This window comes from Mustela lutreola, chromosome 1 (genome assembly GCF_030435805.1).
Source record: "Mustela lutreola isolate mMusLut2 chromosome 1, mMusLut2.pri, whole genome shotgun sequence".
Lineage (NCBI taxonomy): Eukaryota > Metazoa > Chordata > Mammalia > Carnivora > Mustelidae > Mustela > Mustela lutreola.
This window is the reverse complement of record NC_081290.1, coordinates 248,049,136-248,075,265: the sequence shown is the minus strand read 5'-3', so window position 1 is coordinate 248,075,265 and position 26,130 is coordinate 248,049,136. Positions and strand designations below refer to the sequence as shown.

The 26,130-nt window shown below is 39.7% G+C and overlaps 1 protein-coding gene across 6 annotated transcripts in view; it reads left to right on the top strand.

Annotated features, from left to right (window-relative positions):
* TSG101 (tumor susceptibility 101) overlaps positions 1–26,130 on the top strand; it is a 42,403-nt gene extending 16,273 nt beyond the window's left edge. For 2 of the 6 annotated variants that reach the window (XM_059137915.1, XM_059137949.1), the window contains 6 exons: positions 1,874–2,000; positions 5,996–6,062; positions 10,459–10,550; positions 22,768–22,970; positions 24,376–24,615; positions 25,787–26,130. In XM_059137915.1, the coding sequence (XP_058993898.1) occupies positions 1,874–2,000; positions 5,996–6,062; positions 10,459–10,550; positions 22,768–22,970; positions 24,376–24,615; positions 25,787–25,876 (819 nt within the window). In that variant the 3' untranslated portion in view covers positions 25,877–26,130. The remainder of the gene's footprint in view (positions 1–1,873; positions 2,001–5,995; positions 6,063–10,458; positions 10,551–22,767; positions 22,971–24,375; positions 24,616–25,786) is intronic. The other 4 variants (XM_059137943.1, XM_059137933.1, XM_059137926.1 and 1 more) reach the window with 4 other exon arrangements.

Genomic DNA, 26,130 nt, shown 5'->3' with positions numbered 1-26,130 from the left:
TTGGAGAGAATGATCAATTTTTCAGTAATGGAGCTGAGACAGTTGGATTCCTATTCATATAATACACAAAAAATTCAGGTAGATTATAAAAGGCAAAAGGAAAAAAAACAAGACTGCCTTTGTGATCTTAGAATAGGTTTTTTTGGTTTTTTTAACAAAACAGTATTTATTAGAAAGGAAAAGTAATTTTACCTTGAATTTGTACAAATTGAAAACTTCTATTTATTAAAGACATTAAAGAGTATGGAAAGACTAACCACAAACTGGAAGTGATGTTTGTAATACTTAATACCCTCAGAATAATATCCAGAACATTAAAATAACTTGGGAGTCAGAAAGAAAACCAGTAGAAAAACAGATTAAACTCTTTAACAAGTACTTCACAAAAGAGAAATTCTAGTGGCCAATAAACATATGGAAAGATGTTTAACTCTGCTAGTAGTGAAGGAAGTGTACATTAAAACCACAGTCAGTTACCACTACATACCATCAAATTTGTGCTACCAGTGGACAATGCGGGTTAGTGAGGAAGCTGAGAAAGAGAACTCTTTGACATCAACTACTTTGAAAACTAGTTTAGCCTTAGTAATTGTGAGTACATGTCCTGTGACTTAGTAGTTCTACACCTAAGTATATAGCTCAGTACTAAGGATATTGTAGGTCGGGTAATTCTTTATTGTGGGAGGGCTGTCATGTCCACTGAAGGATGTAGAATCTCTGGCCTTTATTCACGAGATGCCAGTAGCATAACACCCAATGTGACAACCAAAAATATCTCTTGGCATTTCTAAATATCCCTGGGAGGCAAATATATCATCCCCAGTTGAGAACTACTGTACAAGAGTAACCCTTGCACATATGTACTCGAAAATACAGCAAGAATGTATTCCGCAAACATTGCCGAAGACTGGATACAACCTAGCTGACACTTAACAGGAAAATGAATAAAGAAGTTGTAGTATATTCATTTGATGGAACACTTCACAGCAGTGAAAAGGAGTTAAATATAGCTGTACTCTTTAACAGGAATGTATCTTTCAAACATTGAACAAAAGCAGCAAAGCTCAGATTATACAGTTTGATTAAATTCACATGAAGTTCAAAAAAGTCACATTAAACACACAGTTTAGGAAATCATTCATAAGGTGGTGTGTTTAAAGTCAAGCAGAAGACCTTAAATCAGAGAAGTGGTCTATGTTATGAGGAGATAGAGGGGGATAGAGTCTGGAACTTCTAAGTTACTGTTGGTCTTCTGTTTCTTAACTTGGACAGTGGCTGCCAGGTCTTTTCTTTGTTGTTACTCTTCAAAGTTACATAGGTCATACATTTCTGTAGGTACGGCAGATTTCACAGACCTAACAGATAAGACAGAATGGTGGCTAACTTTATTATGGTATTTGAGGCTGTGCCATGAAGGATCCTGATTGGTAGCTAAGGACTTTGTCCTTCAGTAGACAGATGGGAGTCATTTTAGACTTTTGAACAAGATTAGGGTATTAAAAGCAGTGATTATTTGGTATAATGTCTGAAGTATACTAGATGAATACACTCATTAGCTCTCTAACAATCACTAACTGCTTTAAAACCTAAACCCCAAAGTGCTGAGAGGCTTAACACTAGAAGTTTCTTGCCCACGTAATAGTCCAGTGGGAGGGGTGCCCGGGTGGCTCAGTTGGTTAAGCGTCTGCCTTTGGCTTAGGTCATGATCACAGGGTCCTGGGATCCCCGAATCCTGCATCAGTCTCCTTGCTCAGCAAGGAGCCTGCTTCTTTTCCCGCCCCTCCCCCTGCTTGTGCATGCATGCTCTTGCTCTCTCTGACCAATCTTTAAAATGCAAAATCTATAGCTGACTTAATTTGTTTTCTGTTTTTAGCCACAGTCTGACTTATTGGGGCTTATTCAGGTCATGATCGTGGTGTTTGGAGATGAACCTCCAGTCTTCTCTCGTCCTACTATTTCGGCATCTTATCCACCATACCAGGCAACTGGGCCACCAAATAGTAAGTATAATTAAGTTTGATTTTTAAACTCCTAAACAAAACACAAAACCTTGTAAAGATATTTTTTTTCATGACTTCACTTTTTAGCTTACCCGGTTAGCGGAGTTTTGGGAGGTATTCTGAGGCCACACATCTGCATGTACAGATTCCAACCAAAGACTGGCATTTGGGCTTTTGTTTGTGGGTAGAAATCTAACTATGGGTGTGCTAGATTCCAAAATGGAAGAGAAAGATGCTGGAATAGAGCTAGAATTTTTGTTTTAAATTTTTTAATTATACATGCCATGGAATAGCCTTATATCATCAGTTTGGAAACAGATATAACTCGAAAGGTAGCCTGCTTTGCTTTGTACTGGGGTTGTAAATGAGAATCAGTTAGAGTCAACTAAACCATTCACGTTCTGCTGGTCGGGCTGTAGCACAGCCGAACCTCTAGCTCCCAGCTTCCTTCTCTTTAGTACAGCCAATTCATGATTTTCCCTGGTGTGGAGAGGGTGAAAGCATGAAGTCAGTATTTTCCCTGGTTGCTAAATGTTATCTCTATTCTTTCTCTTTTTTCCCCCCAGTAATTCCTATTGATACTTTCAAATAACCCTGCATAATTGAGAGTTGGTTATACTTGTTTTGACTTTACTAAACCTGTATTGATTTCATTCTGTTTTGAGCTATAATTTTTTTTAAAGATTTTTTTTTTAATTTTATTTATTTGACAGAGATCACAAGTGGGCAGAGAGAGAGGGGGAAGCAGGCTCCCTACTGAGCAGAGAGCCCGATGCAGAGCTCGATCCCAGGACGGGATCATGACTTGAGCCGAAGGCAGAGGCTCAACTCACTGAGCCACCCAGGCGCCCCTAATTTTTTTTTTAACAAATTTGTTCAAGGTTATAATTAAGCAAAATTTAAGTTAGATTATGTGAGCTTTCATTTTTCTCCTATTGAGAGTTATCCTCTTCCTTTTTAATCTATTCTGTCTTGAGGAACATTCTGACTCACAAGCTGAATGGAAATTTAACAGAAAGAACTTTCTGAACCTATTTCCTTTTCCTACCCCGCCTTCACAGAGTAAATTCGGTTTTAGGAATCAGTAGGTGTTTCATTAAAAGTTCTAGTGATTCTTTTGGGCCAGAAATTCGTTTTCATCTTTTGATGAATTTTCATAAATTCTGTTGACTCTAGTACTTAGCAACCTCTCTTTTAAGTTTGAAATACCAAATATTTCCTAGTTTGCCATTCATGTTTATTTGCTCCAATAACCAAAGATAACCTTTTAAGAAATTTAGGCAGTCTCCTAAGCAATATTTTTTTTCCTAAATTTCTTCCAGTTTTATATTGACACTTGAAGGGCAGCATTCCAGAAAGAGACCACAGTAAAGAGATTATTTTTGCAGTTCAATTTTGTACTCGCTGTTTAATCACATTAAACAATCTATAGCTGATTTAAGTAAATTACTACCAGAGACCAATTTATTATCCTTCAATTCCAGTTTTAATGTTTTATACATTTAAACAATATCAATTACCAGTAGGTATGAGTATAAAGAGATAGAAGTCTAAATTGCATTCGCCCACACACATAACCAAGGAATAGCCCAGAAATTTGTATATATACTTTTTTTTTTTTTAAGATTTTATTTATTTGGCAGAGAGAGACACAGTGAGAGAGGGAACACAAGTAGGGGGAGTGGGAGAGGGAGAAGCAGGCTTCCCACTGAGCAGGGAGCTGATGTGGGGCTCAACCCCAGGACCCCGGGATCATGACCTGAGCCAAAGTCAGTCGCTTAATGGCTGAGCCACCCAGGCGCCCCAGTATATATACTTATATGAAGATTATCTTCTAGTTCAGAAATTATATACTACTATTGTTATTTTTATCATTACTCGAGACACTTCTTGATCTATTTTAGCATGACTTTGAGCTAGCAGTGCGTCATATTAAAAAATGTAATGGCCAGACCTCATTTTGACAACTGACAGTAATAGTCAACATTTATTGATTTGTAACTGTGAGATACAGCTAAGCACTTGATATTCATTCTTATTTGATCCTTATTAATAGCCCCATGTGTTGCGTGTATTTGTATCCCATTTTATTCTGGCTCTAAAATTACTTTACCTCATTTTCTTCCTTGATAGTCTTGGATCCAAATAACATTTGTTGTTTATAAGGATTAAAATTTGAAGGCTTTGGTGGAATTGGTATCTTTTCAGAACCTTAGAAAAGAAAATTGCATCTGATTACAAAAATTTGGTGCATGGTTATGATTGCTCGTAAACATGAAGTGGTAGTTTATGTGTACAGTGAAAAACTAGCGTGGGAGGGAGGGGTAGTAACTGACCGTGAATGTTGCTAACACTTAATAGTAGCCTTGTGTTTTTGATGTTCTTAAAGATCAACTGTGCTTTGCCCAGGAGGAAAAAAATGTCTTATGGATTCAGTAATTTAGACATTTGGGGATTTTTTTTTTCCCTTTCTGAAATAGCATTGAACATCATCTTAGCTTCATTTTACTTAAGAAAAAGTTTACTTATAACATCTGTAGTTCATCTTAACAGGGAGACTGTAAACCTTGATACTTGGAGATGTATGCTCAGCCACTCTGGTAAATATTTCTGATGCCCTCGGTCAGATCCCAGGGTGTATTTCTTCTACCCACTTACATTCTGTGCTTTAAAAATTCATTTCTTGAAGGCTCCACCTCTCTTGCCATCTAAGCCTTTATATACCATACCTTGACTAGATCATTTTTATTTACCCCCACCTCCTAGGTTTAGATTGGTTGCCTCTTATATGAGTGTGTGTGTGTGTGTGTGTGTGTGTGTGTGTGTGTGTGTGTGTTTATTTATTTATTTATTTATTTATGTATTACTCTGTACTTCTCGTGTCATAACACATAGTACTCTGTATTATTACTCTTCCTTGCTTTTCTCCTCCACCAGACCATGAGCAACTTGAAGCCAGGAATTCTTTCTTTCTTTCTTTTTTTTAAGATTTTATTTATTTATTTGACAGAGAGAGATCACAAGTAGACAGAGAGGCAGGCAGAGAGAGAGGGAAGCAGGCTCCCTGCCGAGCAGAGAGCCTGATACTGGACTCGATCCCAGGACCCTGAGATCATGACCTGAGCTGAAGGCAGCGGCTTAACCCACTGAGCCACCCAGGCGCCCCAATTCTTTCTTTTTTTAATCAGATTCCTGGTGCTGGCTATGTAGAAGCACTGGAATATTTATTGATTGGATTAGGAGCTAATTCATCATTGTATTCAGTGAGAAAAATTTCACTGAGAATAAACTGATTCTCAGACAAGTTATTTCCAATTAAAGTCAAAACTCTCTTTTTCTTTCTCTGTTGATTAGCCTTTTGGCACCACTGACCAGTTCAAGGTCTTTAGTGTTCTAAAAAATATAAAAACCATTCTTTAAGCTTGCTTGATTTGAACTTTTTTCCCCTCTTACTTCCAAGCTTTGTTTTTAACCAGCCTAGCTGAACATGTTTTGAAAGGATTTCCTATAGCAATTTGAAGTCTGTTAAAGTCCTCATTCAAGCCAACAAAACCACCTGTGCAAACTGGTCAACGATGGGTCAACAAGAAATATCAAAAGATTTTGTAGATAGAATAAAGAGGGCGCTTTCTAAGAAGCTGACCTTAGACCAGAGGAGGGCAGAATTACCTTCCTCTAAATTCCATTTGAACCAGCTGCTGTGTCAGGTTACAGACTCAGAGTGCAGAGAGCTGACCAGGTGGACCTGTTTGCCGGTTATTCCTTGTGTATTGTCGTGCCTCATAGTTAATGCTTTGAGAATTTTCTGATTTGAAGATACTGCTTGCAGTGAAGAACTAATGTGGATGCAGTGTTTGTTTTGTTTTGGTGCTGAGATTTGAATTCTTTACCTGTATGAAATTTTCCCGTGGTTTGACAATGATAAATGTCTTACTGGATAGCCTATATATCCAGGACTATGCATACTATTTTAAAATGTTAAAAATTATTTTTAGCTTCCTATATCCCAGGCATGCCAAGTGGAATCTCTGCATATCCATCTGGATATCCTCCCAATCCCAGGTAATGAAAAATCTTTTGAATAATTATATTAGAAATTCTGTTAGATCTAGAATTGAAATAATGGGTGCTAACTAGAGCATTAAAGTAAACGTAGTTGCAATTTAATGGAAGGTAAGACTTGGTTTATTGGTGAAATTTTATAGTATGTATATAATTCCAAAGGAATTTTTTCCATTTTAGAGAAATGTAGCTTCATTCTTTTTTTTTTTTAATTAACATATAATGATTATTTGTTTTAGGGGTACAGGTAGCTTCATTCTGTTTACAGAGAAGGAAGGAGTGAGATAATGACAATGATCTTGATTGGTTTTGGACTTTGAAATCCTTCCTTGCTCTGCTTCCCTTTTAATAACTTTTTATATTTAGTGTAGATAGCTGAAAGGCTAATAGAATACTAATCAAAATGAATTTGACCAAGAAGAAAAATAATTTAATACCTTTTTCTTTCTTGGAGAGGGAGAGAATCTTAAGCAGGCTTCACGCCCAGCACAGAGTCCAATGTGGGGTTTGATCTCATAACCCTGAGATCATGACCTGAGCCAAAAATCAAGAGTTGGACGCTCAACCAACTCAGCCACCCACGTGCCCCTATATTTTAATACCCTTTAAAAAAAAACTTAATTTTTTCATAAATTACAAGGAATGGATTAATGGCTCACATGATGGGGTCAGTCTTATTTATTCATATAGTTCATAGACGGCATATACTACCAACCTCTGTCAATCATTTGATAATACCATAACTCAGGTAGGTTAAATTAATCATGAGATCAGTCTATGAGTAAGACATATTGGAAAATCAATGAGAAATAACTATTGACCCATGTTTCAGTTGTGTATTTTCAGAGGTAATCTAGAGCTACTGGTTGACTTAAAATGCAAGATGGCATGTACCGGTGTCCAGATGAGATTTCTGGTTCCTTTAACTATTAACAATAAATTTTTTCACCCTGTTGACTCATTATAGCTTCATATAACCTTCACAGATAAATATAGCCAGATTTCTCAAACACCTGATATATGTACATGTATAATATACACGATCCTATAAGTTAAATTTAGCAGTCGTACTTATTTCTGGATCTTTCCTAATTGTAGAGACGCGCTGTATAGGAAGCATTCTGTCATGTTAGGTAAGCATAGACTAGATGAATATCTGTCAGAGACGATAAAGAAAGACTCCTATATGATTGTAATTTATAAACAGGCTATAAGTTTTCGATTTCTTGAGGCACTTGTTTTTCTGCTAAGTTCTAGAAATGGAATCTTCTTGTCTGAAGCCTTAAAATTACAAGCCTTTACAATGAGTAGTTGGTAGTAAGAAGGAACTTTGGACATAGGAAATGGTTGTTGGAAGTACAGTAAGGAAATGGACTTCTCAACAATAAAGCCCTTTCAGAGAAACTCGTAGATAAAATGAAGCTGGAAAATATTGACAAAACTCTAAACCTTATTCACTTAGGTAACCGTAAAAGTGTCTTTTATGAGGTTATTTGTAAGAAGTTCCTTTTTGAGACAGATATTTTCCAGAATCTGATGTCTTTTTTTCCTTTGAAATGTAACTTTAAATATCAAAATATAAGTAATATGCCAGTGAGTTGTTAAGGGTAACTGTATTCAAACTGCTATCTATATCTTTCTGTATATAAAAGGTTTTGGCAGAAGAGCTTCAGAACCTCTTTCTCTTCTCCCTTTGTCCTAAAGGAGAATTAATAAATCAGTGACTCAAGAAGAATCTTTATCTTAAAACAATGAATATGAGAGTCTTTATTCTTGCTCTAGAAAGTTGGACTAGATGATCTTTAAGTTCTCTTCCAAATCTTAAGATCTTTTGAAAGTTTAATTTAGCACCTGCAGCGTGTATACAAGGAAGCTAAAAGGTATGTCAAGAATGGTTGTTCCAGTTGGGTCTGTGTACTAGCATGCATGTAGTAAGATACTAGAAACCAGTTCCTGGTATCAGAAAAGACAGACAATGGTAAGTGCTATGATAAATAGAACTTCAGAAGGGAGGTGACTTCTGCTGTGGTGGCGGGAGTTCAGCGATAGCTTCATAAATGAACGGGTTTATGGAGGACCTTGAAGAAGGAAATTCAGTGTTTAGAGATGGAGGGAGCAGCAGAGAGTTATAACATCCTGTGACGGAGGGGATACTTTCCAGTTCTCAAGTCCAGCCGCCTCATTTTATGTAAGCAAAGTGTGAAAGCCCCCAAAAGCCCCAGGAAGAATAAGGAAACACTCTAATGCGCTTGAAGAATGTGGGGTTACGAGTAAAGGAATTAAAGAGAGTAAAGGTGCAAATTCATGGATATTACACATCTCCCAGAACTTTCCCTCATCTCCTCTAGCTGATAACGATTTTCCATTCTGTATCTTCTGAATTTTTACTTAGCATTTCTTATTTCCTTGGTCCTATCAGGATTATTTACTGGGATCTTGCCATTTTGATAGCATCTTGAGGAAGAAACGGATTCATCATACCTTAAAGGCTCCTACCTCAAGCACTTAGAAACAGTGCCTTAAATATAATAATTATTACATTTGAAGGAGTACATAAGGAAAAAGAAACATACGAGTGTTGGAAAATTCTTTTTAAATACGTCATTTTCAAAGGACTCTTCAGTATGAAAAAGATGTGCTACATAGAACAAGTTGTTTAATAGTACTCAAAGATAGAAAATAGTACCACTCAGTTCTTTACTCAAGAAAAATTATTAACCCTGAACCTAGAGAATAACTATGAAGAAGAAATTGAGCAAACTAGAGCCAAGGGAGTTCTTGGAGGTTAATGTCTATAGGCCTAGAAAAGGTTTATACTAGGTTACTGAAAAATACAGCAATATGATCATACATTATCTTTAAAGGGGTATGCAAAATGGGAATAACCCCAGGAAAAAAGAGCACATTTATCCCAGTTTCAAAACCACAGATTCAGAAATTTCAGTAAGATTGGCACTGTTTCCTGGCACCGTGGTAGCAGGGTTACCAAAGAGACCAGAAACAAAAGCAGCATTTGGTAGCTTTTGGCATGTATCTGCTAAGAACAGAAATGCCTGCTGTTTTTTTTCTTTGATTTTGCCTTTACTGAAGATGAGAGAGTATTGTGATTTCAACAAGCTCTACAAAATTTTTTTGTTGGGGACAAGTGGTAAAGTGTGAGCTGCTAGTACAAATAGTAGAGTCTTTGAGTCACTACAGTGGAAAGACATTACTGACTCACAGTTCAGAGCTCTTGCCCCAAGACTCTGAACTGGCTGGGTTTCAGTAATTTTTTTTTTTTTTAAAGATTTTATTTATTTATTTGACAGGCAGAGATCACAAGTAGGCAGAGAGGCAGGCAGAGATAGAGGAGAAAGCAGGCTCCCTGCTGAGCAGGAAGCCAGGACGCTGGGACCATGACCTGAGCTGAAAGCAGTGGCCTTAACCCACTGAGCCACCGAGGCGCCCAAGTTTCAGTAATTTTAATGGACTTGTGCAGGCATATTGATCAGAATTGCCAATGTCATAGACCTGACAACTAATCCAGGTTTATTGTTCAACTAACAGGTAACTAGTGATCATCTTGTTTTACTTTTCTTCTCCATTGTAAGGGAAATACTTCCAAACTAGTGAGCATTCAGAGGAAAGTTGTTAAACCTGGAAATCATGTCCTGTCAATAATGGTTGAAAGAATTTAAAAGATTTCACCTAAAGAAGAGATTAGAAGACTGATGTTAGAAGTCTTCTGCTATTCAAGTGGTTTTCCAGAATGCAAACTTAGGACCATTAGGTGGAAGTTCAGTCAAAATGCTATTTAGTGTTCAATAGAGAAAGATGATCATTTGTCAGGGATATTGTTAATGATGTTTATAAAACTGTTGGATAACAGATTGGAGGAGAATACTTATAAGGAAAATTCCTTTTGACTCTGATAAGAATACATGAGTGAGACTACCCATAAAGTGAGAAGAAAATTCTTAAAACTATTTAAAGGGGAGAATTTTCAAATCAGGTGCTCTCAAAGGATGTCAGTGAACCATAGGTAAAAACTGAATAACATAATTTCCTGATATGTTCATTAACCAGAATGGGAAAGCTCTCTCACAAATTGTGGTTGCTTCCAGTTCTGATGCTGTTTGGCTGCCCTTAGAAATACACTAGTTGTTTTTCTCTTCTCCCAGTGAAGACAACCATCAAATAAACAGGGCCAAGCAAGAGTATTTTGACCACTTACTTAAGAGTGAATCCAGTGTCATTAATGGAACTTCTTACAGAACTTTGCTTGAATAGACACCTGGAGCTCTAAAAGTCCTTAACTGATAAAACAGCAGGTCAGGTTAACTTCCTGAATGGGGTTCTTGAAGATACTATCGTACTGAGTCGTCTTAACATTGAATGGGTTTTGTTCTTTTTTCAGCGGTTACCCAGGCTGCCCTTTCCCACCTGGTGGTCAGTATCCTGCCACAACAAGTTCTCAGTACCCTTCCCAGCCTCCTGTGGCCACTGTCGGTAAGTACCCTTCAAAACTGTCTTTCTCCCATAAGGAAAGTCAGAGGCTCCTGTTGTGAAAAGTGCCTTTCATTTTCACACATGAGATGTTAGAATATTCTTCCTTGTTATGGAGAACTCTTAATGGTCAATATCCTATAATCCAAAACTTGAAGTAGGTGATTTATCATTATATAAATGAGCCTTCTATCAGGGCATACAAATAAATGATTGATTCTTCAGTCTTTCCTGGGTCACATATTTTTATTGATGAACTCTGTATGTGTTGAACTGTTAACAGGCACTTAGATTTCCATAGCCTGGTTATATGTAAAAACACATGAACGTCTTAGGGAGAAAGAAAGCACGACTACAGGGTCTGCTGCACATAATCATGGGCCAGTAGTTGTTGCTGTTTAGTGTTGCTTATTAGAGTGCCTGAAGTATCATTTTCTTCAGCTGAGAAAATTTAAGCAATACAAGAATTTGTACAGGTTTCCACCCCCCCCCAACCCCCCACCCCCCGCTGCATGCCTGTCTGCCACCACTGTACCATCACACCTGTCTTCTCCCACAGGCCAGTTATCTTTGCTTTTGTCTACAAGATCTCATCCTCTCTCCCTCAATTGGGGGCCAGTCGTTTCACCATTTCTTCCCTCCCATCATCAGTTTCTGTTCTCTACTGGATTACTTCTCATCGACACACAAAAAAATATGCCCTAAACTAACCTTAAAAATTCCTCCTCTCAATTCCACTTTCTCACCGCTGTTCCATTTCTTCATTCCCGTCTGCAAGCAGAACTCCTTGACAAATTATCCATACTCCATCTTCAATTCCTCTTCTCTCTTTCTCTTATGAAGTCCTCCATTTGGGATTTCCTTCATACCATCCCACTAAAACTGCTTCTGTCAAGGTCACTAATGATTTTTACAAGGTTAAATCCAACAGGTAATTACTCTTCTCCACTTACTTGGCCCATCAGTAGCATTTGACACAGTTATTAGTCCTTAGCATTCTCTGTACTCATTCTCCTGGTGATTTCCACCAATCTTAGCTTTAAATACCATTTCTATGCCCACAGTTCTCAAATTTATACTTCCAGCCTGTACTTTTCTCCTGAGCTCCAGATCCTTAGAGCACCTGCCTTAATATCTCCACGTGGATATTTAATAGACATCTTAAGCCCAACATGACCAGAATTAAACGCTGAATCTTTCTACACAGCTTCCCCATCTCCACTGATAACTACTCATCAGTACTCTGAACTTTGGCATCGTCCTTGATTCCTCATCAGGAGCCTACTATCATCAAAATAGATCTAGAATCTGATCATAACCAGTGTGAATCCAAGTCATTACATTGTCTCTCATCTGATTTATTCCAGAAGCCTCCCAAAAGGTTTCTGTGTCTGTCCTTTGCCCCTATACTCTGTTTTATTATTATTTTTTTTAATATACTCTGTTTTAATTACTCCCGAGTAATTCTATTAAAACATAAATAGGGGTGCCTGGGTGGCTTAGTCATTGAATATCTGCCTTCAGCTGAGGTCAAGATCCCATGGTTCTGGAATGGAGCTCTGTATCAGGTTCCCTGCTGAGCCTGCTTTTCCCTCTCCCTCTACCTGCTGCTCCCCCTGCTTGTGCTCTCTTTCTGTCAAATAAATAAATAAAAACTTAAAAAAATTAAAAAAGCATAAATAATGTTACTTTTGTGCTCAGAACCTGGCAGTGTCCCCATTTCACTCAGAATTCAATCCAGAGTTCTTAGGCCTGGAAGGCCCTGCATGATCCTGCTTTCTTCCCCTGTTATTTCTCTAACCTCATTCTCTACTACTCTTCTGTCTTAAGAAATCCACTTCCTGTTTCCTTTGCAAGCAGTAGGCATGCCTACCTGACCAATCAGCTACCACCAACAACCCCTGCCCCCAACCTGCTAACATGCAGAATAGTGCTTTATATATAGAAGTTCCTCAATAAATATTTTGCTGAGTGCCTAAATGAATGTAGGAGCTTGAGAAGTTCATCTTTCTGTTATATTTCCTGATAAATTATAACCGTCCCAAGATCTGATATAAGTACGGTCCCCCCTAAAAGAATTTTCTAATGCTGTTCTTGCCATTGATACAGCCTAGTTATTGAAGCCCTAGTGGCATGGTTTTAATTTATTAAAGTGTTCTCAAAGTTACTATAATGTAGCTCTTTTTCTACAATATAATTTAAAGGATTTGCATTAGAAACCTAATGATGGGAGATCTTTCATCATGTTAAGCTCTCCATTTTGGTTTAGGCATCATCAACAAAATGAGAATAGTACTGTTTGTCACTGTTTTTCATTGAGATTATAATGGTATAATCCCTTTGATTTCTAGGGAACCTCAGTTTGTAACAATCTTTTATATATTAACTCATTTTAAACCACAGGTGTGAAGCATTTTATAGCTGAAACTAGATTATTTCCACATATCCAGAAAACAGGGATGTAGGGAAAATGGTGTACTTAAAATCACATCTAATGTTTATGTTTTTCAAACAGATTACCAAAGAAATTTATATATTTTTTCAAGAGTACTTTCTTAGGGGGTGCCTGGGTGGCTCAGTGGGTTAAGCCACTGCCTTCAGCTCAGGTCATGATCTCAGGGTCCGGGGATCGAGACCCGCATGGAGCTCTCTGCTCGGCGGGGAGCCTGCTTCCTTCTCTCTCTCTCTGCCTGCCTCTCTGCCTGCTTGTGAGCTCTCTCTCTCTCTCTCTCTCTCTCTGTCAAATAAATAAATAAATAAATATCTTTTTTTAAAAAAAAATTAAATTTTAAAAAAAGAGTACTTTCTTAGGCTAGAAACATTTTATGATAATCTTGGCTATCCTTTAATATGTATTGTTCTTTCTCTTCATTGTTTGCCTACTTGATTTTTTTCATCGTTCTCGTAGTACATTGTGCACAGTGCTGTTGGACTTCAAAACTCATACAGGAAAACAACAATAAAAGTATTGGATTTTAGAGTTCACAACTAGTCAGTGTTTCCTCAATATATCTGTGGTAACCAGAATTTATACTAGTCTGTGTACTACTGAGGCCATGAGAGAGAATGTATTAATCTCCTTGTTCTTTATATAACTTGATAGTTTCATTGCATAGATTTTGATTTTATTGTATAAAACAAGCACCTGACTGAAAGCATCATTAACATAGGCCTTTTTTTTTTTTTTTTTTTAAGATTTTATTTATTTATTTATTTATTTGTCAGAGAGAGAGAGAGAGAATGCACAGGCAGGTAGAGTGGCAGGCAGAGGCGGAGAGGGAAGCAGGTTCCCTGCGGAGCAAGGAGCCCAATGAGGTACACTTTCCCAGGACCCTAGATCATGGCCTGAATTGAAGGCAGCGGCTTAACTGACTGAGCCACCCAGGCATCCCAACACAGGTCTTTTTATTATGGGCTTGGATATCTTTCAAATGTTGGTATTTAACCATCCCAACAGCACGGAAATAAAAGAACTGTTTAAAAATGAATTAATAGAGGGGCTCATGGGTGGCTTAGCTGCTTGAGCATCTGGCTCTTGGTTTTTGGCTCAGGTCAGGGTCTCATGGTTCTTGAGAGCTCCGCAGTAGGCTCCTTACTCAGCGGGGAGTCTGCCTGAAGATTCTCTCCCTCTGCCCCTCCCCCCCACCCACACAAGTGTGTGCTCTCTCTCAAAAAATAAATCTTTAAAAATAAACGAATGGAGATTGCATTTTTTTTTTAAGATTTTATTTATTTATTTGACAGAGATCACAAGTAGGCAGCGAGGCAGGCAGAGAGAGAGAGAAGCAGGCTCCCCACTGAGTGGAGAGCCCAATGGGGGGTTTGATTTCATGACCCTGGGATCATGACCTGAGCCAAAGGCAGAGGCCTTAACCCACTGAGCCACCCAAACACCCCTGGAGATTGCATTCTTTATAGCAACCTCTTCTGACAAAGTATTGAAGGAGGAGGGGCATGGATGCAGCTCCTGGAACTTAAAATAGCTCTTTCTGATTCCAGTTAGTGCAGGTTTTATTTCTTTTTATTTTTTTTAAAGATTTTATTTACTTATTTGACAGACACAGCGAAAGAGGGAACACAAGCAGAGGGAGTGGGAGAGGGAGAAGCCAGGCTTCTTGCTGAGCAGGGATCCAGTGTGGGCCTTAATCCCAGGACCCTGGGACCATTACCTGAGCCAAAGGCAGACACTTAACGACTGAGCCACCTAGGTGCCCCAAGGGTTTAAACGACATTTAAAAGAAAACCAGAATTTTTTTTGTTCATTTTATAGCTTTTTTATTAGCTAGCTTCCCACCTAACCTGACCTAAAGTCAGTCTTGCTGCGAGATTGGAGCTCACTGAGGGCACTATGGTAGCTCACCTAGGGACAGCTGTGAAATAATGAAAAACCTGTCGATGGTGCTTCATCAGGTCTGGGCAAATGTAGTGATATCTTAATAGTATTTGTTTTATGTAAGGGAAGAAAAAGCTGTGGCTGTGATCTGTAACTCAGATTTTTCCTAGAAGTCATTGTAGGACCAGGTGTATTTTTTGTGTATCATCTTTGTAATTATCAAAAACGTTTTCTACTAGAAAATCACTGGGAAAAGATGTGGAATTTGGAAACATTCCGTAGATTTTCTGTCCCTCCTAAGCATTATTTGTCAACAAAGGCATCAGAAGGAAGATAAACTTTCTTGATAACAGGGTAAAAGTTAAATTTTTTAAAAACTTAAATTTCTGTTTCTTTGGATTAGAATATATTCCTTAAGAGTGAAACACTTTTATTAGAACAAGGCATGTAATTTTCACCAAGTTGGCATTGCCAAAACTATAAGAGAACCTGGACTCTGATTTTAAAGGTTTAAAATGACTTGACTGCCGCCAAGTTGAGGACAGTATTAATACTTGTTCACATTTTCTTAATAGCAGATGCCAGAAGAAAGCCGAAGTAGGTATGGATGTGTGGTCATTTGTATGTGTTATGGGCTGACAGATGGGTACTCAAGAGAACCTTTAGTCCACAACTGGGCATTTCAGTGGACAATGCCAGACTCCACTGGAAAGGGAAGGGTAGCATGTTGTGGGATCCGCTGAGACTCACTGGATTCATGCATGGCGCCATCTGCCAGCTGCTGCCTGTGGTGCATCTGGGTGGCATTGATTTGGAGATAAAGTTGTTGGATATTTTAATCTGGATTAAGGAGGATTGAAGGCTGGGGTGCCTGGGTGGCTCAGCTGGTTAAAGCCTCTGCCTTGGGCTCACTCAGGTCGTGATCCTAGGGTCCTGGGATCACCCCACATAGGGCTCTCTGCTCCGCGGGGAGCCTGCTTCCCCACCCCACCCCCACGCTTTCTCTGCCTGTCTCTGCCTACTTGTGATCTGTGTCTGTCAAATAAATAAATAAAGTCTTTAAAAAAAAAAAAAAAAAAAGATTGAAGGCTATCAAGCAGATGTTCAAGAATGTTACTATAGTTGGTCCAGTGTAGTCCTCTGAACAGTGTGATGCCACTCAGTGAAACCTTCCCATGTTATGAATTTGCGTGTGAAGTCAGTGAGCTAATTGGCTCCTTCATGAAGTTTATCAGAGGGTGTCCTATCAGCCCTACTTCCTTTGTGCCAGAATCTCCAGGTTTATTTCATCTCAGTGGAGTCCTTTTATCAGAGAGTGATTACAGACATCTTCAACCCTGGTTTACTTAGTGTTTTGAAACTTTGAGGAGACAAATTAACAAAATGAGGTGCTTCTAACCTAATGCTTGACCCAGAATAGAATCTCTTCTTTCAACACTTTGGATCTGTTGTTAAGATTTTCATCCTTGAGGAGTGCCTGGGTGGCTCAGTTGGTTATGTGTCTGCCTTCAGCTCAGGTCATGATCCCAAGGTCCTGGGGTCGAGCCCCAAGTCAGTCTCCCTGCTCATTGGTGAGTCTTTTTCTTCCTCTCCTCCTCTGCCTGCTTGTGCGTTCGTCTCTCTCTTTCTCAAATAAATAAAATCTTTAAAAAATTCTCATCCCTGAAAGGAATCACGTAGCTAATTCACATTTTGCAAAAGGGTTCCTTGAAATCGAATAAACTGAAGGGGTAGGTGTGTCTTTGCAATTGTATATCATTAACATTTACTGTATTCAAATGGAAACCCACTTCCACTTTCCAAATCAGAATTTTTCTTTTTTTTTTCTTTTTTTTTTTTTTGCTTTTGCGCTTCTCCACAGTCTGGTTTTTTGTTGTTTGTTTGTTCCAAGATTTTATTTATTTATTTTTAAAGATTTTATTTATTTATTTGACAGAGAATATCCCAAGTAGGCAGAGAGGCAGGCAGAGAGAGAGAGAGAGGGAAGCAGGCTCCCCACTGAGCAGAGCCCAATGCGGGGCTCCATGCCAGGACGCTGAGATCATGACCTGAGCTGAAGGCAGAGGCTTTAACCCACTGAGACATTCAGGCACCCCTCGTTTTGGTTTAAATAGTTTTTAAAGGTCACTGTTCAGTTATCTTGTACTTTGGGACTACCGTGGATTCTCTAATATAAATGAACTTTTTGAGTTAATGAAACTGATCATTCAATAAGTACTCTTAGGAGATAAATAAAACTGTTTGTCTTAAGTGTTTAGTTTTTTAAATCAGGTAGGTGGTCTGTACTGGTGCATTTTGAAGACATGGGCCTAAATTATTTGTTGAATTATCAGGTCCATTGGGTAGTATGTTGGTTTCTTCATAACAGAAAAAAAAAACTTTTTTTTTTTTTTAATTATGTTTTAGTTCCTAAGGCTCAAGTTCAGTAACTGGATCCTACCTAACATTTCAATGAGGTCTTGCTTAGGACTGTTTCTCAAAATCTTTGTTACCCTTTCATTGCTGCTCATCTGGAATTGTAGAAGGGCACGTCTGAAATCTGACTCTGCATGGGTAAAGGTCAGTGTGTGGGAACTTGAGGTATGGCCGTTTGCCACAAACTACTTAATCCAAGGCTTGTTATAGTGGGTATAAAGAAAATTAAAATTTCTCTTTGAGGGCAAGAAAATTTTTTTGTTTGAAAGGTGATCAAGGAGATGAGAATCTCCCACCAATCATTTTTCTTATTTGTGTTAAACAATCCCTTAAAGTGTCAAGGTTCATCGAATTTTGAATTTTAATAGGTTTTCTTTTTTGGCATTCATATTCCAGATCTTAACTAAAATTTTCTTCTTTTTACAAAGTAGGTGAACCTAATATGTTTAAATACACCGCTTAGTAAGGTCTTTGTGTGGCAGAGGAAAGGACAAGGTCTAATCTCGGCACTCCCACCCTCCTCAGGTGAACTGTGACCTTTATGGAAAGCCAGGCAACAGCTGCGGGTCAGCTTGGTTCCCCTTTTGAGTGTTAGTGGCTTTAGCTGGAGACTTATTTGGAAGACCTTATTTGGTGCTGTATGATAGTGTTTGCTTTAACATATTTCCTAACAATATAAATTCCAGAATTAAATATGTGTTTTTTAAAAGAAATTTGAAAACTTCACATCAGTGTAAGTTGATCCATTTTAAGGTAATAATTTTAACAAAACAATGTGTTTGTGTGTGAAAAATCCAGACTAGTTATAAGAATATGGCTTAATCCTTGGGACGCCTGGGTGGCTCAGTTGGTTAAGCAGCTGCCTTCGGCTCAGGTCATGATCCCAGCGTCCTGGGATCGAGTCCCACATCGGGCTCCTTGCTCAGCAGGGAGCCTGCTTCTCCCTCTGCCTCTGCCTGCCATTCTGCCTGCCTGTGCTCGCTCTCTGCCCCTCTCTCTCTCTGATAAATAAATAAAATCTTTAAAAAAAAAAAAAAAAGAATATGCTTAATCCTTTATTATTTCAGATAACTTCTATACAGATAAATGGAACACTTTAATTGCTGCAGATGATTAACCACAGAACTCTACTGCCTTAAAGGGACAGGTGTTTGAAAGAGTGTTGAGATACAAAAAATGAGTAAAATACTTAACATTGCAGATTTTAACACTCACTACTTCCATTAACTCAAATAACTCTGCCTGAACAGCTATCACAGTTCAGTGCCAAGCCCTTCAGAAGTCAAATTCTTTACAGATAACTGTTCCTGTCTGCAAAAAGACAGCCACATTTTTACCAGGAAATGTTACCAAGAGTTCAGTCTCTTTGACTTGGTTTGGTTTGCCATTTTTGCCAAGGAGGCACAACAAATTAAAAAATGTAGGGAATAGGCTAATTGTATTCAAATCTGAAAAAAATGTCATTGAAACAACTTAATACAAGTGCAATAAACATCAAATTGTTTCTGTAACACCCTACCCCTTTTGATAAGCAAACCAAAGTTTCTAACCTATTCTCTGCTGCTAGGAAAACAAAAACTCAGAGTGTAGGAATCCCTAGTTCCTGGTTTGTAACCCAAGCAGTAGCCCCGCCCAGGTGCTGGCCTCCTTTTCCAGTGATCCAAGTTGCCCTGATCTGAAAACTGGTATCAGGCCGGAAGTTTTGGGCAGACCCTAATCTTTTAAAAATACACCTTTGTCTTTTTTGTACTCGGGTATTTTTTTAAAGTTCAAAGTATGTTTTTAAACTGATAAATTTAGTAAGAACTATTAGTGGAAATTAGGGTTAATAGAGGAAAGATCACTAGTGGAGATTAGCCTTAACCATATTTGATGGTAGAGAGAAGATGGAAATCTGATATTTAAGAATATTAAACTGTTTTTGTTTGTTAGAGTGACAAGAATTTGTTAAGAGCTAGAGCTGGCTGTGGAGAAAATTCTGCAGGATCATCTGGCAGGTAGTTAGCCCACCCTGGTCATTTACAAGGCCTTCAGGAAGTTTTTGCATTTCATAGGTTTTGATTAGTATAATTGAAGTGTTGCAGCAAATGGATACCATAATTTTGGGGGTGCGGTTGGGTGTGGGAACAAGGCCAGCAGGTAGAAGTTTACAGTAGCTAGTAGAAAAGCAAGGTCACAGATGAATTACAGCAGTGTTTCTTAACCTTTCTTTCTTCATCTTCCTCCTCAGGAGCCTTTTTAGACTTTTTTTTTTCTTTCCCTTCCATGAACTGTTAATACCGTAGATTATACTGTATATCTGCTGTTAATACCATAAATTATACTATATATCTGTTTACATATATTTCCACTCTGTACATAAAAAGAACAAGATTTTTTCACTTCCTAAGAGAAGTTTCCATCCCCTGAGAGAAGCAGTATTATCCTCCTTGAGAATGTGCATAGAGTAATGTTGGATAAGACTGGCCTTGAACTCAGGAAGAAAGAACTAGAGAGAATAGAGTTTCAAAGATTATCCAAGGTTTGGGGTTAGGAAGAGAGATGAAAGCAAGCAAGCCAAGAGCAGAGTAGAAAAAGCAAGACACTGTGTTTAGACTAATCAGAGTAGGAAGAACAGATGGAAGCTTAAAAGCAGCTGGTCTTTCAGAAGGATCTAGAGGAATGCAGGTTGTCTTCCTGAGAAAGGGAGGGTAATACTTTTGAACGGTGAGGAGTCAGACCATAGTTAAAGGAGTTAGGATTCTTTTTTTTTTTTTTTTTTTTTTTTAAAGATTTTATTTATTTATTTGACAGAGAGAAATCACAAGTAGATGGAGAGGCAGACAGAGAGAGAGGGAAGCAGGCTCTCCGCTGAGCAGAGAGCCTGATGCGGGACTCGATTCCAGGACTCTGAGATCACGACCTGAGCCGAAGGCAGCGGCTTAACCCACTGAGCCACCCAGGCGCCCCAGGAGTTAGGATTCTTGTTCCAAAGGAGATTGGGAGAAAAGAGTGGAAAACTCCCATCTGGTGGTTTCAATCCTTCAAAGATGTCCTGAGGGTTTTTGCCTTGTGGGTAGAAGGTAAAAGGAGGCTAGAGTTTTAAGAAAGAGTCAGAAGGATTGAGGCCTTGGGTAAGGTGAGGCCTTTGGAGGTAGGAGTCCTGGTGGTCTGATAGAATGTGAGAGAGGCCACCTTGGTGGACCACCATGTACGCTCTTAGGAGATGGCGAGAAGTCCAGGCCGAGGCCAGGTATTCCCAGGAAACAGGAGTGGGAGAAAGGGAGGTCAGGGGGACGAGAAGGAATGAAAGGAGATCTTGGTAATTGGGGAAGGTTTCTAGGATCATCCTGGTCTCTGTAGGGGAGGATGTTAGTAAAGAGGTGGTCAGACAGGAAAACCGCAAGAAAAATTAGGAGCATGAGCCTGGAGATGGTGCAGTAGTTGGGAAATTGATGAGAACACTTCAGAAAGGTTAGATATTAAGAGGCCAAAGATGTGAAAAATAAGACTTCAGTTTTCATAGGGGAAATGTGGTTGCCCTCTGGCTTTACCATTCTGAATTCCAAAGCACAAGTTAACCTGAAAGAGTTAATACTTCTGCTTTTCAGAAATACGAAATAAGCTGAAATACTTTGTAAAATCAGAAATGAATTCGAGAAAGAACATACCTTGTAGATTTGGTTGTTAATAATAAAATAGGAGGTATCAGTTACTTCTCTGTGAACCATGTAGGATGAATACTGTCTGAGCTCTCTTTGGCAGAAGTTTTCTAGCAGGAAAGAGGGAGGCCCTCGTAGGGAGAAATTAGTGCACACAGGAGGTCTGACTCTGGGCTGTCACTGTGTGCATGCAGTGTCCTCAGGACAGATGGATGAAGGACTCTCTTCAGGAAAATCTGGTCACAGGAGACACTGTCTGCGCTCATTTTCACTTGCAAGGAGAAAACCTAAGTCAGGGGGAAGAAAAAAGTTCTTCTGTGGTGGAAATAAGAAGAAAGAAAGAAAAAAGCCAAACTGTTTGGACTTAGACTCTTCCTTTCAAACCTATGAAACCAGAGAGAATGCCAGTGTGTCCCGCTGTCATTTACAGAAAGCCAGAAAAGCATTCAGGGTAACCTGGTATAAACGAGCTTCTGCAAGAAGACAACTTTACTAACTAAAAAGTGGAGTTTTTAATTAGTAATGGCAAGAACTGGGAGCACACAGGACACCGAAGAGCAGGTGTGGGCTGACTGCCTATTGTTGGGAAAGCTCGATTGCATTCGAGAAGTGGTGTGCTTTTTTGATACAGGGACCAGGCCTGTGGTGGATGGGAACGTGGAGGTAAGAGTTTGGATACATTAGACTAAGGGGTTGTTTTGGGGTTTTTTCATCCTGTGGCGTATAACTCTGTGTCGCTGGGATAAAATTTTCAGCACAAAGTGGACATGATACTCTGTAAGTCTGTATTCATTTTTTAACATTTTAGGCAGTGACAGATAAATATAATTCCTCACATGGTATTCTATCATCAAGCATAATTGAAAATCAAAATACCATGTATGCATTTGCTGAATTAGGACTCTAACTGAAGAACACTCATCGTCATAAAGAGTATCCATCCCTCTTTCTGAAGAAAGTATGGAAGGGATTGGGGCGCCTGGGTGGCTCAGTGGGTTAAAGCCTCTGCCTTCGGCTCAGGTCGTGATCCCAGGGTCCTGGGATCGAGCCCCACATCGGGCTCTCTGCTCAGCAGGGAGCCTGCTTCCTCCTCTCTCTCTGCTTGCCTCTCTGCCTAGTTGTGATTTCTCTCTGTCAAATAAATAAAATATTAAAGAAAATATCGGAGTGATAAGTTTATTTGATCTGAAATATGCAAGGAAATTCTGTAAGACACTGATGAAGAAGGGATGTTTTGAAGAGAATAGTAAAGAATCTGAGAATACACAGAACTGAGTGTGATATACATCACTCTCTTGCTCATCTGTTCATTCCTGTTCTTTGGGTTAAGGGTAATGGAGTAAAAGTCTTGTACAAGGGAAGCTGTATTAACCTTACACCGAGGAAACTGCCTGTGCTCAGTCCTCTTGTTGGCCTCTGCAGTAGGTTCCTGTCTCCCTTAGCTTAGCCAACCAGAGAATGCACTTGACGTGAATTAGATGTTTTTCTTTGGTATAAATTTGTCCCATTTGTTGGAGATCAGGGAATGGTTATAATCTGTAGGGACATAGCCCCTGTCTTTTATTTCAGCTTATTCAGATTATTTCAGCTGTCAGAGAAGGTGGGTAAATATGGATTCAGAGTAATCTCTCACAGGGAAAGTATTTCTGAATCAACTCAGATTTTAATGTGGTTTTTTTTTTTTGATGAATTATAACATTTACTGGAAAATTTCTCTTTCCTCCCACTTGAAAGTGTCAACTCATTTTGTCCTGTTTTCTGAAGGCTCCTGTGAAAGGAATAGAAAGTGCTTGGGAAACTAAGCCAGTGGTTTCTGCCATTTCCCCTGCAGGTCCCAGTCGGGACGGCACCATCAGTGAGGACACCATCCGAGCCTCTCTCATCTCAGCGGTCAGTGACAAGCTGAGATGGCGGATGAAGGAGGAAATGGATCGTGCCCAGGCAGAGCTCAATGCCTTGAAACGAACAGAGGAAGACCTGAAAAAAGGTCATCAGAAACTGGAAGAGATGGTTACCCGTTTAGATCAAGAAGTAGTAAGTAGCTCATTGAATCGTTGCGAATTTTAGATGTCCGCACCTCGTTTACCCCGCACATTGTGGGTTTCGTAAGAGTTCAGAAAATTATACGTGCCTTTAAGCTTTTGAATATAGCTTCTCTGTGGCTTCGTTAGAAGAGGAGCCTGTGTTTGCAGCTTGGTCTTTAGGAGGTGGAGGGTATTTAGAACATCTCTCTATTCGCCAGCTTCACTCTGAGGGCTGCGGCTTGACTCAAAGGAGCATTGTTTCATGCTTGATGTCACCAGACAGTAGCCAGGAGATAACAGTTTGAGAGACTTCCGCGCCCTGATGAAGGTCTGCAGACCGTGGCTATAGACTTAGGGGTCAGTTCTTTTTTGTTTCCAGATGTTTGAACTATATTGAAAGCATCTTCAGCGAGCCCTCCTACCTCCATCATCTAGGGTATATGCAGCCTTTCGCTCTTCAGCTTCCTCGAACTTTTATCAGACTGCTGTGCCATGTGACTTGTTTGTTCAGTGATGAAGTAGAGGCCTACTGGCATGACAGAAGTGCCAGCTTCCCTCGCCACTTTCAGTCCCACGAAGGGAGAATTTATTCCAGCAGATGTGTCTGAGGGCTCTGGGGACAGTGGTTTGTGTGTGCACGTGAGTTCTGCAAAATGGTTCTAGTGTGTAAAGTCAGCCTCACAATAGTAGCCTAAGACTTTTAAAAGTTCAGGAAAGTGGGGCGCCTCAGTGGCTCAGTGGGTTAAAGCCTCCGTCTTTGGCTCAGGTCATGATCCCAGGGTCCTGGGATCAAGCCCCACATCAGGGCTCTCTGCTCAGCAGGGAACCTGCTTCCTCCTCTCTCTCTGCCTGCTTCTTTGCCTACTTGTGATCTCTGTCTGTCAAATAAAATCTTAAAAAAAAAAAAAAAAGTGCAGGAAAGTGACACCACTACAATTCCCAGCCTGCACCTGCCACCTACAGTAGCTCATAACTGAAGTTCAGCTGTTTGGGGTTCTGTGGATTGAGCTGCTTAGACAGGGGAAAGTTAGCCCTCTGTAGCATGGCCCACTGGCTTGGAATAAAGACCGCTTTTATAATTTTCATGTGAGGAACCTCCTGCTGGAAGGTATCTTGTCTGATGGCTTGGTTTACAAGATCATTTGTTACTGAGAAGTGACGAGCTGATCACTGCCCCTGGAAGTGCTTAGCTCAGGGTGTTATCAACATTATTCTGTTCTTACTCAGCATCTTCCATCACCCTTTTCCTCTACCTTTGGCCAGTATGTTATTTCAAACATTCACCTCTACCGTGAGTTAAGTATTGCCTTGTTATTTTGCGGGTCTGTTTCTATAAAGTGGAGTTACATAGTTGAGACCAGAGAGTTATGTACAGTTAATATGAAATCATCATGCTTGGACTATTTCGTTTTCAGGCTGAGGTTGACAAAAACATAGAACTTTTGAGAAAGAAGGATGAAGAACTCAGTTCTGCTCTGGAGAAAATGGAAAATCAGTCTGAAAACAATGATATTGATGAAGTTATCATTCCCACAGCCCCACTATACAAACAGATCCTAAATCTGTATGCAGAGGAAAATGCTATTGAAGACACTATCTTTTACCTGGGAGAAGCCTTGAGGCGAGGAGTAATAGATCTGGATGTTTTCCTAAAGGTATGTCTTCCTCAGTCTGCTTTCCAGGATCTCAGAACTCATGTTTTAAAAGAGGCACTGACCTTGAAAGCCACAAACCAGGAGGGTTTCTCTGTAGGGGAAGTTAAAATTCCTTGTGTTCCCAAAGAGAGCCAGTGAAATCTGTGGCTGTGAGCAGCATCGTCTTACCTACCCAGGGCTGAGGATCCATCTGGGAGAGGAAGAAAGGTAGATTAGTGGCCGCAGTCCCCACCCCCAGCCAGCAGGAAGTGGAACGTGGTTCTTCTCTCGTACTGCTGTACCTGGGTGGGTCTGGAGGAACAGTCAGATTTCCATTGGTTCTTTCTGGTCAGACACCACCTCAGTTAAGATTGCTGACTGCCACCTCCATTTGAGAGTTTGGTTTTTTCCTATTTTGTTAGAATTGCATAATTTTAGACCCGTTTTCCTAGATCAAACAGCCCTGCAAAGTATCAGGCTGCCCTGGTCGCACCAGAGTCCTTCTGCATGAAGGTTGTTGAGGCTTATTACTGTCACAGAGACGTGAAGATCCAGGGAGCCAGTACTGTCTGTTGGGTCATGAACAGTGGTTTTAGGACTAATGGTGGCAGCCCTTTGGATATTTGATCCAGCTGCTGCTGCTGCTTCAGTAAACGTGCAAGGCTGGTCGCCTGGTGCACGCACATGAATGTCTGGGTATAAGACCCCAGACTCCCTTTCTGTACACTTTCCCCTGCTTGGGTGCCATAGCTTAGGGAAAGGTGCACCCAGAGAGGGCAGAGAGAGGAGCTATTGCTAGGCATGGGACGAAAGCTGGCTTATGCTGCTCACTCCCCAGCTTTTTGACAACTGGGGATAATTGGAGCTATCATTTTATGAACTTTTGATAGGATCGTAGGTCAAGTTCTCCTGGTGTCTTGGTTTATCTTAAGATGTAGTTCAAACTCCTGAGCCAGATCCTATAAGGTCATACTGTTCCCTGTAACGTAATCCTTCATAGGATCTCAGAAGGTCACTTTCCTTAACACAGCCTGCCAGCGTCAACCTAGTGAGTTTAAAAACCCCCATATAATGAAGTACTGGTTCCAAAGGAAGATGGCTAATTAGATCCCATCTAGGTTACAAACTGTATGATACTTCATGTGTGGGTCAAATCCATTCTAAACTGTTGAAATTTTTCCCCCCCTCCCAGCATGTACGTCTTCTGTCCCGTAAACAGTTCCAGCTGAGGGCACTAATGCAAAAAGCAAGAAAGACTGCCGGTCTCAGTGACCTCTACTGACTTCTCTGATATCAGCTGGAGATTGAGCTCTTCTTAAAGCATTCTTTTCTTCTCTTTCTTTCTCTTATCAGTAGGTGCCCAGAATAAGTTATTGCAGTTTATCATTCAAGTGTAAAATATTTTGAATCAATAATATATTTTCTGTTTTCTTTTGGTAAAGACTGGCTTTTATTAATGCACTTTCTATCCTCTGTAAACTTTTTGTGCTGAATGTTGGGACTGACTATGCTAAATAAAATTTGTTGCATAACTTT